Source organism: Papaver somniferum, unplaced genomic scaffold (assembly GCF_003573695.1).
Source record: "Papaver somniferum cultivar HN1 unplaced genomic scaffold, ASM357369v1 unplaced-scaffold_117, whole genome shotgun sequence".
NCBI classification, from domain to species: Eukaryota; Viridiplantae; Streptophyta; class Magnoliopsida; order Ranunculales; family Papaveraceae; genus Papaver; species Papaver somniferum.
This window is the reverse complement of record NW_020620714.1, coordinates 9489241-9507957: the sequence shown is the minus strand read 5'-3', so window position 1 is coordinate 9507957 and position 18717 is coordinate 9489241. Positions and strand designations below refer to the sequence as shown.

The following is an 18717-nucleotide window of genomic DNA, read 5'->3' as shown; positions in this document are numbered from 1 at the left end:
TATTTCTCATAAATCGCTTACCTTCTTCAGTCTCTCCTATTTCTCCACATGAGTTGTTGTTTAAGGTCAAGCCTGATTATGCATCTTTGCGAATATTTGGTTGTTTGTGTTTTCCGTATCTTCGACCATATGCATCCCACAAACTAGATTCTCGCTCTTTACCTTGTGTTTTTCTTGGCTACTGCACCCAGCATAAAGGTTATTTGTGTTACCATATTCCTACTAAACACATGTATATTTCTCGGCATGTGCGTTTTGAAGAATCGGCTTTCCCTTATTCTCAAGTGCAGTCTCCATCTCCGCAGGTATGTTCATCTTCTTCTCCGATATCTAGTTATTTTCCGCTGCTACCACCACCATCAATCACTGTGATGGATGGACCACATGCTCTTCTCCTTCACCAGGATCAACTTCAAATGATAACATCCAAGCTCCTCCGGCAACTTCACCAAGTATGCATATGAATATCCCATTACAATCTTCAACAAATGCTAATGTCATTGCCTCTCCTATTATAACAGCACCTACTGCACCCCCTGCTATAACAGAACCACAAATGATGACTCGCTCTAGGCATGGCATCTTGAAACCCAGAGTATTGTTTAATTTACAGGCTACAAAACATCCCTTGTTGGTTGATGATATTGTTGAGCCGACATGTTTTAGTCAAGCCAATAAAGACCCAAATTGGCGCCAAGCCATGGATGAAGAAATTAATGCCTTACTACGTAATGGTACATGGAGTCTTGTTCCTTCTACTTCGTCTATGAATATTATTGGTTGCAAGTGGGTGTTCAAAATAAAACGAATGGCAGACGGTTCTCTAGAACGTTATAAGGCTAGGTTGGTAGCGAAGGGATATAATCAACAAGAGGGTCTTGATTATACCGAGACCTTTAGCCCTGTAGTCAAGCCTTGTACCATTCGGACTGTACTAACTCTTGCTGTTTCTCGTGGATGGATTATTAATCAGTTAGATGTTAGTAACGCCTTCTTACATGGAATTCTGGCGGAAGAAGTGTATATGAAGCAGCCACCGGGTTTCGTTGATTCCCGTTTCCCTAACCATGTATGCAAGTTACACAAATCGTTGTATGGCCTTAAGCAAGCCCCGCGTGCCTGGTATAGTCGTCTCAGTGGTTACTTATTACAGATTGGATTTACTACTTCAAGAGCAGACACTTCCTTGTTTATCAAGACTTCTTCCAACTATGTCGCGTATATTCTGGTCTATGTGGACGACATTATCATTACAGCATCTAACCAAACAATAATTCAAGACATTATTTTGCAATTGCAAAAAGCGTTTGCTGTTAAGGATCTTGGTGAGTTAAATTATTTTTTAGGCATTGAAGCACATCGATCGTCTGAAGGTATATTTTTATCTCAACACAAATATATAGTTGACCTTCTGAAGAGAACTAAAATGGATGGGGCTAAACCCATTACAACACCTATGAGCAATTCCGTACAGTTGAAGTTAAATGATAGTGCTGCATTTGTGGATCCTACTTTGTATCGCAGCGTTGTGGGAGCACTTCAATATCTTCTTTTTACTCGTCCAGATATAGCGTTTGCAGTCAACCGTGTATGCCAATTCATGCATGCTCCGACTTTTAATCACTGGTGTGCAGTAAAAAGGATCCTTCGTTACCTTAAACACACAATTGAATTTGGAATTTTTCTTCGTCCGACTGCACTTTCTCTTGCTGTTTGTGCCTACTCTGATTCGGATTGGGGTGGTTGCCCGGTAGATAGGTGTTCTACAAGTGGTTACTGTGTTTACTTCGGTGGAAATATTATCTCATGGAGTTCTCGCAAACAGAAAACCGTTGCTCGATCGAGTACGGAGGCTGAATATAGGGGCATTGCTACTGCCACTGCTGAGCTAATTTGGATAGAATCATTGCTCAGTGAGTTAGGAGTTACAACTAACTCAATTCCAGTATTATGGTGCGATAATCTTGGTGCTACATACATGTCTTCAAATCCGGTGTTTCATGCACGAGCTAAACATATTGAACTTGATTTTCACTTTGTCCGTGAGCGTGTCCAAGCTAAGAAACTTCAAGTACAGTTTGTATCTTCTCGAGATCAAATTGCTGACATTTTCACCAAACCCTTGGGGCTGAATTCCTTTGAGCGGTTTAGGTCCAAGCTCACTGTCTTTCCATCGCCGTTTCGCTTGAGGGGGCGTGTGAAAGCACATGACAGTTGATAAGTTATGGTGGGATATTCTGACGATACTTCTGGAAGATATCGAATTATGCTACAGATACCTTTGTATATATGCTTACCATATAAGCTAATGTATTCTTGATATTTTAGGTATTAAGTATCAATCAACATTGAATGTGATTGAATCCAATTGTAACACAGCTGTACACATATGTAATATCATTCCATTATAAGTACGATTTCTGTGACTCTTCAAAAGAGCATAGAGAACCATTATCTTACACTAATAACACGAAATACGCGCAATGGTTGTCGCCAATTATATATACTTGTATAGGCTATAGTGAAGAGGAAGGGTTTGATAAATTATGAGAAGGAAAGACGTTTTCATGAAATACTCCCCATAAGTATAAGTAGAATTTGATTCAAAATCAGAAACAATGTATACTTTTTTTTTTCGTAAAGATATCCAACATATATGCCTGGCTTTGCATGTTGGTCAAATTTTTAAGATTTTTTTTTTTTGTTTTTCCCAAAACATAAGCAATCAAATTCGTGAGAGAATGAGTTCTCTGGTGGTTTACGTAGTAATATATCATGTAGTGTCTTTCGAGATAGAATCGGAGTTGGCATCTTATTTATCAAGTATGAAGCGGTGTGGGTACATTCTTCCCAAGAAGAGGTAAATTGGATTGAAACCTTAATGATCACGCTACATTGAGGAGATGATGGTGTTTTCCATCGACAACACCATTCTGTTTTGGAGTACAAACGTAATTTGTTTGGTGTAAGATACCATTTTGATGGAACCATAATTGTAGTTCATTAGACTTAAACTTGGACTCATTATCTAAATAAAAAATCGGTAGCAGTGGGATGAGCAATACATTAATACCATAGGAGATGTTGGATATTATGTTACCAAATTGATTGATAACACAATTGAAAAAATATCTAAGAAAATTCAGATTTTATGATTTGACTTTCATTAGGTACACCCAAGTGCATCTAATATAAACGTCTACAATTGTAAGAAAATATTTTAACCGGTTAGTGATTCAGTTGTAAAAGTACCCCACATATCATCATGAATTAATCGAAAAGGGCATGAAGATGAAGAACTACTTTTATTAAACTTAAGGCGAGTTTGTTTTGCTTTAGGCATACATCACATGAGTGACGACTGAACTGATAACTAATATAATCAAATTTGCAAGATAAAAGACAAAAAAAAAAAGTTCACACATGGACGGCCAAGACGGCGATGCCATGTGTCAACAAGCTTATTTTCATCTAACGATAGAGAAAATGGATGAAAGATAAAATGGTAAAGGCCAGCAATGCGGTTACTCCATCTAGTATCCTTGTTTGCGTGAGGATCCTAAAAGATACAAGACTCTTGTAAGAATTTGACACAACAATATGTTAGACTACTCAGTTGGCTCACAGAGATTAAATTAAATTTCAAACTTGGAATATGAAAAACATCAAGTAACTTAAGAGTGGGTGATAAATCAACACTTCTAATGTGTTTCCCGGAGGTATGTGATCCATATGGTAATTGATCACTGATTGGTTCAGTGACTAAGGTATATATAGTGAAAAATGAAAGATATGCGGTGAGTTGCACTACTATCTACTATCTATACATGAGTAGCACAAGATAAGGTAATACCTGCAAAATTAACAGATGGATGGTATTTGTACCTTCATTTTCTAGTTTGAGAAGGGAAAGAAGATGATCATATTGAGCAGGTACATGTGCAGTGACAGTAGCTAACAAGGGCATGTGAGTCTAAATCCCTCAATTTTGGCAGTTCCTTTGGATTCCCATTCAATTTCCATCAATTAGTAATTTTGGTGTGCCGATGCTTGTTGCAATGGCCACAAAATGGACTTAGACGTTTATTGTTGTCGTTGTTGTGAAAGGACCTTTAGTTCCTTGGGTCACCACGAGACACGTTCAACGTTATTGATTCAACAACGATGATGGAGGAAGAATTTATATCTTGTTGCTCTTTCTCTTGACGTATAAGGTTGTAAAACTTAGAAGCCGAAAACATTGGTTCCATTAGAAAAAAACTGACTTCTTAATTGAGCAAATCAGTCATGAAGTTTCGGAAGGAATTCCATGGCACGGTCTTGATTATGATTGTCCATGTATCTTTTCCTGCTCAACAAATGCATGGTTATGTGGTCGGAATAAATCCAGTTGATCCCACAATGATTTGAGACGTGTAAAATACATAGCAACACTCAATGTTTTCTTGCTTAAGAGAAGAAATCGGTTGTTTCAAAGCATAAAGCTTGGGATTAGTATGAGCAAAACGACTTTTGAGATCTTAAGGGAAGTACATGATGCTTGGCATGATTTCTAAATCCATAAAGTTGGAGATCCATCTACCAACCAAATCATCATAACGAGTCCAATATAGGATATCTGATATTTTTGTGGGTTTCTGGACTGAACCATCAACATAGCCGAGCTTGGATTTTCCTCTTTGGGATTTAGTCATTTTTCTTTCTAAGGTGCATTATTTATCACTCGTGAGCAAAGGAATAAATATGACAGTGGCAGGGTTATCAGCAGAGTGAACATAGTGAGGACCAGATGGGGGATATCTGAATCCTTAGTAGAGTCAATGATAGTTTGAAAATGAAAGTGTAGGAAGACTAATAACAAAATACTTATCGAGCTAAAAGGGAGGAAGAATGATGTTGTTACGGAATTCTGTGACAACACCCCAATCTGCCTAATAATGACCCGGTACTGGACAACAACATAATATACTCTTAATTAAATTTTCCTTTAAGAGAATCTTGTAGGTACACGAAATAGGTTCGCCACGCGTGTCGGACATAAAGGGAAGAAATAGGGATAGAAAATTTCACTAAAAGATCCCAGTCAGAGACTTATCAATTCAAATGTCAGAATTATCTCGTCGTCGATCGCCCTTGCGAAGTACAAAGAGAGTGCGTGCGGAAGTGAGGAGACTCGCACCAAGTTGAAGTATCCAACAAGATATCAAGGACGAAGTCGTAAGGGACGAAGTAAGATTACTTGGCTGAAAAGACAAGCCATGAGATAGATAAATTATGGAGCAAGAAAGAGACAGGTGTCCCGACAAATCCATGTGATGATAGCGAAAGAAGGGGAAAAACTTTATGGAAAATGGTTTGGGCGAAGTATAAGGCACCTCTGCGAGAACGTAGATAAGTAAAGTGAGTTGTACACCATTAGAGTTGGTTGGCCTATAAATAGAGGTCCTTGGGCAAGATGTGAGGGATCGGATTCTCAGAGAGTGAGAGAGCTTAGCCTAGAGAGATATTAGGGTTTCCTTGTATTCAAGAACTTGTATCTTTGTTACTTTGAATGATTCATCAATAAAGATTTATGTGCTTATATTACTTAGTATGACTTAGATCTTGGTTACTATCACTTCGGGTGTGCTACTGGATTTTCAGTAGTTACATTTTGGCGCTAGAAACAAGGAACTTAGATTGGGGATTCATCCTCGTCTAAGGAGCGGAGAGAAGCTAAAGTTTTAGAAGTAATACATCTTAGCGAGACATCTTAGCTAAAGTTGTAGGAGTAGAGATTTTAGCGAGACATCCCTTTTAAGATTAGGTTTTAGAGAAAGACCAATATTGAAGTTAGGATAAGTTGATGACTAGAGCACCAGATCGGGCGGTACACATGGTAGCAACGAGGAAAAGCAAGCGACTGGAGGCCAAAAGAGGAGGAAGAATGGAAAAAGGAGGAACATCAATTGAAGGAGAAAGACAACGAGTGAATCAGCGACAGACTAAGGAGGACAACGAAGATCATTTTCGAGAGGGTTCTGTACACACTTATGACACGGACACTATCGTAAAAGAAGAAACGACTCGTGAGGAATTGGAGGAGAATATTAGTGAAGAAGACATGCCCGTCTTGAAAGGGAACGAGACAGGGATCTAGAGGAGCAGCATGCCCGATTGACGAGGAAAAATACCAGGTTGATGTTGAAGAATCGCCAACTGAACGAAGAAACGGCAGATTAAGCCACAGATTCAGAGGTGAACATGATATCATCAAGAGAAGAAGAGTTACGACAAAGGAGATACACCCACGAGGACGACGGAGGAGAGCGAGAAGGGAGCGACGAAGAGAAAACAGTGAAGAGAGAAGACTAAGAAGAGCATTGGAAATATCAAGCTGGGAAGATCAAAGGCGAAGATATGAAGAAGAGTAGAGGCACGAGGAAAATGAAAGGAGAAGAGAAGATGAAAGACAACGCGAATTCAACCGGAATGATGAGGAAGAAAGGATACATGGTGAAGGAAGGCTCAATGTGATGAGAGGAGACCGTTGGTAGAGAAACAGAAGGAACCTGAACCAGGAAGTCTTGGATGAGCTGCGAGATATGAGAACACTGATAAAAAATTCGCGAAGAGGAAGCAGATTGCATCTGGCAGAAGCAATAGAAGAGCTCGATAAATCTCCATTTACCTAAAAGATAATGTACGCGGACATCCCAGAGAAATGCGTGCTACCAACGCTACCAAGCATATTCAGTGGATCTGAAAGTGTTGTGCAGCACTTGAAACAATACACCCTTTCGATGATGCAATGGGGACGAAATGATGTGGTACTTTGTTGATACTTCCCCGCAAGCTTGGACGGGTGATGAGTGCCAAATATTGTATATATTTGCACCTTTTTATTGGCATTTAACTCATCATTTGTGAACTAACGCTCCATTTTATCCCATATTTTGTGTTTTCGTTGTTTTCAAGAATAAATACTTTTCTCAATTAATTTTTCATTTTTAGGTACTAAATAAAGCCTGGTTAACTCATGGAGCGAAAAGAGCAAAGACACGGGAAAAAGCCGAAGGAAACTCTAGCGGAAAAGAAGTGAAGAATGCGGTATGGAAGACTCAAGGATGAAAATGGGCTTAACAAGGAAGAAATTGTTCTTAAAGAAGAAGTGGGATCAAGATTAACTAAGCCCAAATCCATTTCCTAAACCCAAACCCATATCCTAAACCCAAAATCCAAACCCAAACCCGCTTCTCTCCTTAGCCGTCAGATTGGATCCATTCCATCATCTAACGGTCGCTTCATCAGAGTACATCGAGCTTTGATGTTCCTGTATAACACTATAGCATCTAACTCCATCTTGGACCGTCAGTTTTGATGTATTCCATATCCAACGGTCGCTCCACATCCACTTCCATCGCGTCGTTGGATCATTCTCTCATCTTTTCATCTAACATCTTCCCTTCGCTGACATCAAAATTTGATGAGCCCGCTCAACACCATAACCTAGAATACCTATACCCCAAAACAAACATCCCCTAACCCATTCTTCTCTCGAGATCTTCTTCCCCTTCTTCCCAAAAATTCCAGAACCTGCAACTTCCGCCACCACCATCTCCTGTCATCACTGCCACCACCAGACCTCGAACCACACCACCACCACAACCACCCGACATCTCCACCATCTCCCTAGCCTAGTTCTTTTACTCATCTCACAACCACTGAACCCTAGTTTTGGGGTGAATAAAACAACTCGAGTTAGGGAACAATTAGAGCATCATAAGCGACAATTGGAGCAGGAGGAGTAGCAGAGAAGGAAGACAAGACATGGGTCGAGGGGGAGACAACAAAAGAAGAGACGTGTGAGCTTTAACTTTAATTTTCAATGTAAACCCTAATTTGGGAATTCTGGGGAAACTGTTAAGAACCCTAATTTTGGGTATAAATAGAACATGGTATTGTGTGTGTGTGTGTAAGACTGAATTAGCCAGAGAAAAGCCATTAGAGGCCTGGACTAGCCAGTGCCCTCAATGTTACTGTCCTGTTGATGTTCCATATAGTGTTAATGTTCAACTCTCTATTTCAGTTATCAGTTAGTTATAATATGTTCTAATTTGCTTGCTGAGGTTTCAGTGAAACCCTAATATTGATGTGTGTTCATTTTGATAGTATTGCTCTTGGATGTTTACAATTCTTATGAAAGATTCAACTTAGTGCATCATCATCTTGTTCTCACATTGTATGTCATGCATACCTTGTAATTAGGTTTACACCATGATGATTGAACTACAACCCATGCTCAAACAGGTCATCTTTGATCCGTAGACTAGTTGTACTTGACTTAGACAATTAGTACTTTGGAGAAAAGCCTTAGTTGTGCTTGGTCTTTCTAGTGGGGAAACCCCTCAAATATAGGGCAGACTAGGATCTTACCCCTTATCTTCTATAGGGACAAGAATGGTGCAGCCAATGGAAGGCATAGTACAAGATTAGTGGTGGATTTGCTAACCTCAGTTCACTCATCTCTCTGTTTAACTTGCTTACTGCCTCTTTTTGTTGTTGTTGCTCTTACTTTTACTGTCTTGCATTTTACTTCACCACTTGTTTACTGCCTTGCCTTTGGTTACTGCCTTTGTTCTCTGTTAAGCTTAGAAAATTGTTTAGGAACTTCTCTAGATTCAAACACACACACTAGTCCCTGTTGGATCGACCCGTATTTGCACATTCTACAAAACGACACCGTGCAGTTGCGGTTTAACATGTAGGCTTTATCTTGCTTTTATTTTCTGTCATCTTTCCTAGCCTACCACCGGGGAAGCGTTGGCATGGTTTGATGGGCTACCAGAAAGATCGATTTCGTCATTCAAAGACTTACAGAGGATATTTCTGACCACTTATATAACTAACAACATGTTGAGTCCAGGAATTGAGACTCTATTCAATTTGAGAAGGAGACCCACAGAAGGTCTGCGAGGATTGATGACGAGGTGGAGAACGGTATGCAGCGAGCTTGCAGGGAGAGTGGACAAGAAAAATTTCATCTTAGCTTTCGTGAACGCTTTAATCCCAACTGACCTGCTGTACACTCAAATATTCATTATTCGAAACCCTTTGACGATGAATGAATTGAGAGAGTACCAAGAGGAGTACATAGCCTTGGAAGAAAAGCAGAGGATATTACCAAGGACAGTGCATGTCATGGAGAATGATTTGAAACATGAAAAGGGAGAGCCTTCAACTCCAGTCCCGGCGAAGCTTGTTGCTGTATTAAATGGAGATCAAGAATGGATCGATTAACAAAGTTATGAGGAGTCAAGGCGAAGGAATTACGAGCCACAAAGTTACAATACAGGGTATCAACAAAGGAATAATCAATGACTTAGATTTGGAGAGCGGAGACCAAATGCATCAGATTTCGAGGATTTGAAGCTCCCCAGGCTTAACACGACTGCAGAAAACGTATGGGAGGCAATAGTATTAATAGAGGAGATCCCACCACCACCCAATTTGGGAAGAGAGCCACCCCCAGGGACCAGTAGTCATGAGTTCTGCAGATATCATCGTTTTCATGGGCACCACACAAAGGAGTGTCGAAACATTCGACGAATTATACTTCGTCTGATAGAGCAAGGAAAACTCGCACATTATTTGGAAGGCTATGTGCCACCACCGAATTGAAATAGATCGGGGAGCATAAAAGCCAAATTGTAATACGATAATACATGCAGCGAAGAGCATCCAAAATTTCCACGACAACATACTTAAAAGAGTACATAAGAGGGACTTCAAAGGAAACGAAATATTCAGCGTTACAACAAGAGAACCATTAGAGGAATGTCATAAAAAAGAAATAACGTTCTCAGCAAAGGCATCCCGAAGGAGGAAATTCTCATACAAACCCCTTGGTTGTAACCCTGAATTTTTGGAAATACTCATAGTGGGAAGAAGATCAAGCCGAAAAGAAGAAAATCTGGGCAATTGACAGAATCTTGGTAGATACGGGGAGCTCGGTCGATATACTCTTTTATCATACCTTTAGAACCATGGGGTTCAAGGACTCGGATCTCGTGCCACCAACGTCCAACATATATGAGTTTAATGGAGTTGCATCTAAGCCGAAAGGATAAATAGTTGTAAAAAATTTCGCTGGCGAGCTGGAAACGAAAGTCGCAGTCTGCGTGATAGACATAGACTCACCTTACAATGATCTCATAGGATAAAAGGGATTGCATCTACATATCATCAGGCAATACGGTTTCCCATGCCAAGTGCGATTGGCGAGATAAGAGGAGATCTCCTAGACGCGCAAGATTGCATCAAGAAGGATGTCCATAACTATGAGGAGAAACAAAGAAAGAAAATCGAGCAAAGGAAGAAGGCGTGCGAAGAAAGAAGAGCAGAGCAACTGATGGTATTAACAATCGGGACATGTGAATAGTTGGACACAACACAGGGGGACTTAGACGAGGAGGTAAAAATGACGAGTGATAGTGAGAAGGAACGCGAGATGACTCCAGAAAATGGAGGTCAAGATGAGGTAAAGCAAAGTGGAAAGACAAAGAAAGGAAAAACGGCTGAAGGAAGCGAGGCATCGAGAAGGGAGAAAGAAACCCCTATTGTTAAAGGAAAACGAACTCCGCGAGGAGGAGCAAAGATAAACACTTCTAAGCGTAAAAAGGCTTTGAAACAAGAGGCTGATGAAAGCGTTGAATTGCATGATTCTCTAGGTAAAAGGAAAAAGGCTTATGAAGAAGAAGAAATGCAGCGATTGAAGGAGGAACTCTACCAAGAAAGACGAAAGAAGGAAGACTTAGTGAAGGAATGCATAAGGTTGGAAAGACAAAATGAGAAGCTTATAATTAAGAACAATCATTTAAAAAGGAAGCAAGAAGGGAGTAGTGCACAAAGAGGAGAATATGCTCCGAAAAGGATAGCTGAAGGATGTCGCGACTACCGGCAAGATAACAAGGGGAGAGGGGAACAAAACGAACGAGAAGACTTAAAGAGGACCATAGAGAACAGCAGGAGGGAATTCAGAGAAAGAGAGTATCTAATGCAGCAATCGACGATGGCCGACAGGAGAGGAAACAATACCCAAATAATAGAAAGGCAACCGGGCTGCAACCCAAATTAACGAATAAATGTGCAAAAAAAGAACCATGCAAACCAGAAATAGTAACATTGTTCTCGTTAGGGAAAAGAGAAAATGAAAATCTGCGAAGTCTAGTGGCAAGATGGGATGCGATCTGCAGAGAACTAAAAGGAAGGATTTCAGAGGAAGATTTAGTGCGCTCATTCATCTATGCGTCATCAACTAGGAAGCCATTATTCACGATGTTGTTTAAGATCAGAAACGAAGTAAAGATGAAGGAATTGAAAAGATATCAGTCTGAGCACATTCGCATGGAAGAAGAACACTGATAATCGAGGAAGAGTGATAGAAACCAGATGAATGTACTTAATTCAATCTATCAATTGATAATGTATCAATTTCAAAAGGATAGCAATGAAATTTTTATGAATTTTGATAAATCGTATCATAAATATGAATTTCACAAGAGAAAGGTAAAGACCTCACATTAGGTGGCAAATAAGATTCATGAAATAAGCAGTTTCTAGGGAAACTTAAAACCTTCGCCTAGGAAGGCTAAGAATCCACGACATGCACCCTAGTTCGCGTGAAAGTGTAAGAGGAAAGACCTAACACATGCCGTGAACAACTCTCAGAGAGATAACCTAGGGGAAATCATAAGACCTATCCGCTGAGGGTCCCTTTTTATGATGGCCTTCAATAAGGGGTGCAGAAATATGACCAAGGCGCCGACGTATTCGGTTGAGCTGCTGGTGCCTGGGACGTCTGGAGCGTTACCGGACATGTCCGTATGGAAAGTATTGGCTACGATGCACTCGATCCCAAAGAAACCTCACTTAGGGTGTGGCTTCGTAACCCCAAGCCATATCGGCGAAGGTGATAAGAAGCCACGAAAACAACTGAATGTCGTAATAACTAGATGGGAGGAGACCAACATGCATGTTAGGGTTAACCTCCTTGAAGGGGAAATCAAGGGGAATATAAAGGGATGGCACCCTCCAGATTAGGGAGCTGTGTGACCAAAAAAGATGGCAATGTCATGGGACTAACATTCATGGGAATGACTAGGCCTGTCGCATTGTCGTGAGATAGGGATAAAACAAATGTTAAGACGATGGATTATTATTTGAAAGAGTAATAAGCGCCTGAGAATTCGTCGAATTAAAATCCTTCAAAAAGGATGAGGCAAAATAAGACCTAAATTAGGAAGCACGCTAAGACCTTGTATAAAGTAACATATAACAGTCAGAAAGTGAATAAAACCTAAATAAGGCGAGATGCTTCATGGATTTCAAAAGAAAATAATCATTATCCTCGCAAGACTTAACGTTTCACCCCGTCAAGAAAAATGAAGGCAAAGCCAAGAGGCAAAGACAAGAGAAAACGAAACAAGAAAGCATAAGATGGAGACGACATGAAAGATGGAGGTGAAATACAAGATAAGATGCGGCGAGATACTTCGTAAAGGATTCAGAAAGTTTGAAGCAAAGTTGGGAAGGAATTGATTAACTATATACCCTTCCTCGGAAACACGCAAAAGAATAAGAGGAAAGTATATACTTGTTTCATTATTCTATTGAGTATTCCCTCGGTAAGTATATACTTGGCGAAATAAAAAATCATGATCTTGACATACTTGGAGAAATAAAAATCATTGACATGAAATTTAATCAAAGTGCTACCCAAAAAAAGTTAAGATGTTTTTCTCCCCAAGCTTGGGAGCGCCCAGAAAGATAAATTGTTTCCAGAGTAGTCAAGCATAAAACCAAAGTATGAAAAAAGAAAACTAAGACTGTTGTTGAGGAAGGAAGTCGTCAGTAACTGTTATCTCAGGGATTTCATCACCCATTCCAGCAAGACCAGCACCAGTATTAGCAAAGGCACCCTTGGACTCCTCATCCTCAACTTTCGTGTTATCAATCTTCCGCTCCTTCCCATCTTCAGAGAATCTATCTTCTTCACCCGAAATGACCCTATCATCCTTTGGTTGCTCGTCATCAGAGAACACCTCCATAGGAAAAATAGGATGAGGAAGACCTTGCTCGTCGTAGAAGTTTCCAAAGAGAGAAACCAGGTAGTTCTGGGTATTCTTGCGATCTGCCTTCGCTACCTTCGCAGAAGTATCAATCATCTCATCCATATAAACGTTCAAATCATCGACTTCATCCTTGAAGAGAGAAACCTCCGTGCAAAATTTATCCCTTTCATGGGAAAGGCGAAGGACTTGGTTCTTATGGCGCTATTCGGATTCTGCAAAAATAAAAAACAAACAAAATTTCTCCAAAAACTGGAAGTTTAATATCACCAATATTATTTCGCACTGCACCTAAAGCTACCTTTCATCTGCAAAATAGTGGTATTCAAGGTTCCTTCGACGACGGTATACAAATGATCCAGCCTAGAGATCGTTAGATCTGACTCTTGGAGTCGGACACACATCTCATGATATGCATTGTCCCGACCTTTACCATGGCCAGACTTCGAAGTATCTTTATCAGAATGAATGATAAGAGCACCCTTGTTTTAGCTAGAATCTGCGGGCTTAACTTGAGTGGAAGATTTGATGGACTTCGGGCAAGAGGAGTTATCTAGATGAGACTGAAGGAGATCCACTTTCCTTTTCAGACACTCAATCTCTTTGTTTAGAACAACTACCTTATTGCAAGACTTGCGAAGATCAATCACAACCTTATTTTTGTTAGTGATCATGCGCTCGTTATCTTCTTCCAATCAATTGTAGGCAGTTAATGACGAGGAATGAAGGTTCTGTGAAGTAAGGAGGGAATTGTTGACTCGTTGATGTTCTATCTTCAAGCGTTCATTCTCGTCATGAAGATGATAATTCAGTTATTCGCTACGAGAACAATCGACAGACAGACGATCCACTTTCAAAAAAAGGGTTTTGACCTTCTCATTTAAAATCTGATTCTCAGACACATATCAATCATTCTGCATCAGGAGGTTCGGATTCTCAGCGCAAATATCTTCTAGAAGGACGGATGATTCGGAGGCATTTTCTTGGCGTTGCATGCATCGAAATTAACGAAATACGAAATAAAAAATAACAGAAGTAACAACAAAGGCAAAGAACGAATCTGCGAAAGGAAGGAACTTCCTCAGAAGCTTCTCTATTTTTTGACTTTGCTTGCTGGAATGCTCGTTTTCCTCTTTAATCTCTTTTGTCAAACTCTTGATTTGAGATTCGTCCTTCTTAGCCTTTTCGCGGACCAATCTAATTTCTACGAGACTGGCCATATGACGATTTACCTCCTGTAAGTCAAAGAAACAAAAGTTAGAAGTAAGCCTCGGAGCGAGAGGAAGGACGAATTGAGGAGATACAAAGGATTCACCTGGAACATTAAGGCGGAATGTTTCCTGAGTGACAAGTTCATGGAGGCGTTTAGAAACACAAAAGAATCTTGGGAAAGAAAGTCATCAGCGCTAAGAGTCACCAAGGAATCTAAGGCACGGGACCTCAGGGCTGGATCTTCGCGATCTTTGTCATAGACCTCCTGTAGAAACTTCATGTCAGGATCGTAAATAAGGTTAGACATCACCGACGGAGCCACTTGCTTCTTCTTCTCGCCGGCTGAAGGATCCTTAGTGGGCTTCTCGGGGTGCTCAACCTCGGGACGAACATGAGGGTCAGCTACTTTGACAGAGCTAGTTGTGCGAGAACGAGAGGGTTGGAGCTTGTAAGGAGTAGAGAGATTGGTAGGGATGGCAACTTTTGGAATTGCGGCCAAAGCAGCCATATCCAAGACCTTTTGTTGCCTTTTTGGCTCGCCGGAAGAAAGGGTACCCGTCTGCGAAATAATAATATTAGCATGAAAAATAATAACTAAAAGGTTGAAACAAGCGAGGAAATAATGACGACGAAATAAAAACACCTGAGAAGAAGGAGGAGGCGGAGTAGGGTGGTCACGTCTTTTTCGTCCCTTTGATGACCCCGAAGTGGACTGCTTAACGAGAAGAGTATTGTCCTACAAGGAGTAAAGAGTAAGAATTTAAGGTTATCACAGAAGGAGGATAATGGGTGAAGTGAATACCTGGTTGAGAGGTGAAGACTTGGTAATAACAATACTCGTCCTGCACGTTTTGAGAAGGCCAGAGGTGGGCATCACGAACTGAAAGAAAAAGGGAAACGTGAGAACTAATCAAATCCCGAAACAAGGTGGATCGTAAGGAAGGAAGCCATACCTTGGCTGGCACAGACCGCCGAAGTCTCCAGGGATCACAACCAGCGAGATAGCAATGTTTAGGAAGAGGGCCTTGGCGAAGAACCCCTTTCTCGTCAAAACCCCAAACAAAAGGGCCACCCACCACCAGAAGAAACATCGCCCAATCATCATCACAAGAAAGGCGAAGTTTGGAATCCACATCTAACAAGAGAACTTTGATTTGATCCACGACAGTCTTTCGAACAAGCTCAATGCCCCACTCCTGGTGCTCTCTCATGCTTGTGAACTTCGCCAAATAGTTGGCCACGAAGGAATCCACGTTGAAGTCGCGAGAATCAAATTCTTCAGCCGCTAATGGAACCTGCGAAATACCATTACCAGAAAGAATTTTAAACTCGTTGGAGATGAGGATTGCGTCACCAGAAAGCTGAAAAACCCCGCATTGCAGCTTTCCCAGAATTTCAAGGAAGATAGGGTTGGAAGGATCGTAAAGTGGGAAAGATAATCCATCCCTCAACTGACCAACAATGATGATCATCTTGTCGGACATCCAAGTATCCGAATGAATCCACCTATAGTTAAGTTCCATGTCCTGAGTAGCAGTAACAGGTGGACTCACAGAACAATCAACAACAGAAGTTAGGGTTAAGCCCATATTTTGAAAATATGCTTGGAAATCCTCAAGGGATTTGAGTAAGGTAGTTGCGGAAACCTCCTTGGGAGCCATGATAACGAAAGAAGAATAGAGGGTTGAGAAGGGAAATAACAATGGCAGAAGAAGGAGAAAGCGCAAAAACCAGATAATCACAGAAAAGGAAAAGAGGAGAAGAAACTCCAGACCTAAGTCAAAGTTGGATATAAATAGCACGGAAAATATGACTGGCTTAAAGGGTTGACGGCGCGTTCGAGGTATACTAACCGGCAATAAACGGTTACCCAGAGAACGTGGTCACGTGGAGGCAGGGAAGTGGAGAACGTGGCGTCTAGAGAATATGAAGCGGTTCTTATTCCATTCTCGTATGACTCGAATAGAATAAGAAAAGGAAAAATGTAGGTACACGAAATAGGTTCGCCACGTGTCAGACATAAAAGGAATAAATAGAGATAGAAAATCTCACTAAAAGATCTCAGTCAGAGACTTGTCAATTTAAATGTCAGAATTATCTCGTCCTCGATCGCCCTTGCAAAGTACAAAGAGAGTGCGTGTGGAAGCGAGGAGACTCGCACCAAGTTGAAGTATCCAACAAGATATCAAGGACGAAGTCGTAAGGGACGAAGTAAGATTACTATGCTGAAAATACAAGCCACGAGGTAGATAAATTATGGAGCAAGAAAGAGACAGGTGTCCCGATAAACCCATGTGATGATAGCGAAAGAAGGGGAAAAACTTTATGGAAAATGGTCTAGGCGAAGTATAAGGCACCTCAGCGAGAACGTAGCGAAGTAAAGTGAGTTGTACACCATTAGGGTTGGTTGGCCTATAAATAGAGGTCTTTGGGCAAGATGTGAGGGATCGAATTTTCAGAGAGTGAGAGAGCTTAGCCTAGAGAGAGATTAGGGTTTCCTTGTATTCAAAAACTTGTATCTTTGTTACTTTGAATGATTCATCAATAAAGATTTATGTGTTTATATTATTTAGTATGACTTAGATCTTGGTTACTATCATTTTGTGTGTGCTACAGGATTCCAGTAGTTAAAAATTCATAAATAACAATCTTTGATAGTGAACATTTGTTTTCTACCTAACAGAGATGGAGAGAGGAACGTCCAATCAAAAAGAAATCTTTGGGGAATATCCAATCAACCATTTTTTCTTAAAAGACGCCAAACTGTTGATGGATCGCTCGTAAGTCGTAGCAAATGAACTTGTAGATCAAAGATTGAAAGACAAAAATACTCAGGCTCAAAGTCAAACTCTATATGAAGAAAGCATTCGACAGACTAATTAAGTTGGGCATACTTGGACTCGATACTATAAGAAATGGGCTTTGGTCAGAAGCGATGAATTTGGATTTTATTTTGCATTTCAACTAGGGGTGTGCAATGGACGGACGGTTGCGGATTAGGGGTCATCCGCGTCCAAACCGTTAAAATAGTGGATTTGGAAAATCGAACCATGTCCAGTCCAATCACCCACGGATTTGACGACATCTACGGATCCGCGGATAATACGGACCGGATGCGGATTAATCGCGGATTTAATCATTAGAAAAGAAGAAACTTCTAAAGCCAAAAATCTTATGGGAAAGTTATCTTTAATTAATCAAAGTACCATGTTGCCTTGTACGATATAAATATTTATTGGAAAATGCCTTGTACGTGTTTAAATATTTATTAGAAAATGCTAGATGTAATGAAGAAGTACACCGCAGTGTGCACCGTGTGTGTGAGAGAGTGGGGCCCATTACTGCCCCACTCTCTATCCCAATGTTAAGAGGTGTTGCAGGTTCGCCCGATCCCATCTCGGTGGAGACTGGGGTGTATCTCTTCGGCGTGTGTATCATTGCTCGTATTTATTTGCCTTAGCCTGTACGATTGATGTGGTGTCTCTTTGAATCATGAGTTGCTGTTTCGTCTAGGTTTTGCAGAGCTGAGACGCGCAACTTTGGGACGTCCAAATCCAAAGCAAAATAGAAGAGCTATATACATGTACTTTCGTCCTTTTCCCACTATATTTAGTGCGGTTTTGGTCACCTCATGCGAAAGTGTGACTGACGGAGGTTTTGATGCACTCCCGTTTAGCTATGGAGGAGTACTAAACTAAACCTTGTTGCCATATTACAAGAGTAATTTGTGCTTTAACGTTCTCATTATAGCGTGAGATCTATAATTTATTTCCTTTATTGTCATGGGGTGCGAATTAATCTGCGGATTATAAAGTCCAACCACAACCAAACCGTTAAAAGTGCGGATTTGAGAATTTCATCCGTGTCCAGTCCATAAATCTTGCTGATTAGGTTTCACCCGTAATTTTAGGACGGATACGGATCAAATCTACGATTCCGGATTTTTTGCTCATCCCTAATTTCAACTATAAATTTCTCAATCCTATGGTAACATTAAAAGTCATATGGGACTTAGGTAAAGAGATCATTTGTCCCTTATTGTCTATAATGTTTCCATCAGGGCTATCAATGTGTACCCATTACCCGGACCCGGAACCGGATCCAGTATATTTGGGTCCGGTTACGGGTCCTAAAGTTGGACCCATTAGCTACTTAGGAACCGGCGGGTAATTACCCGATTGGACCCGAATTTAAACGGGTCCAAACGGATAATACCCGTTGGATACCCGCGGATATCGGGTACCCATTTATTCATGTTTTTAGCAAAATTACAAGTATTTTTGCTAATTTTGGCTTTGATATTTTACTCATTTAAAAATTTTCTCTTACATTTAATCTTTATTTTGTACATTAATAAGAAATAATAATAAATTTTTATAAAAATTACTTAAATCCA

General features: G+C 40.5%; 1 protein-coding gene across 1 annotated transcript; it reads left to right on the top strand.

Moving 5' to 3' along the window:
- Positions 1-10459: 10459 nt before the first annotated feature.
- LOC113329815 (troponin T, fast skeletal muscle-like) lies at positions 10460-11116 on the top strand. The gene has a single exon (XM_026576640.1). It carries the CDS (start codon positions 10460-10462, stop codon positions 11114-11116), a length of 657 nt encoding a protein of 218 aa, XP_026432425.1.
- Positions 11117-18717: the final 7601 nt, after the last annotated feature.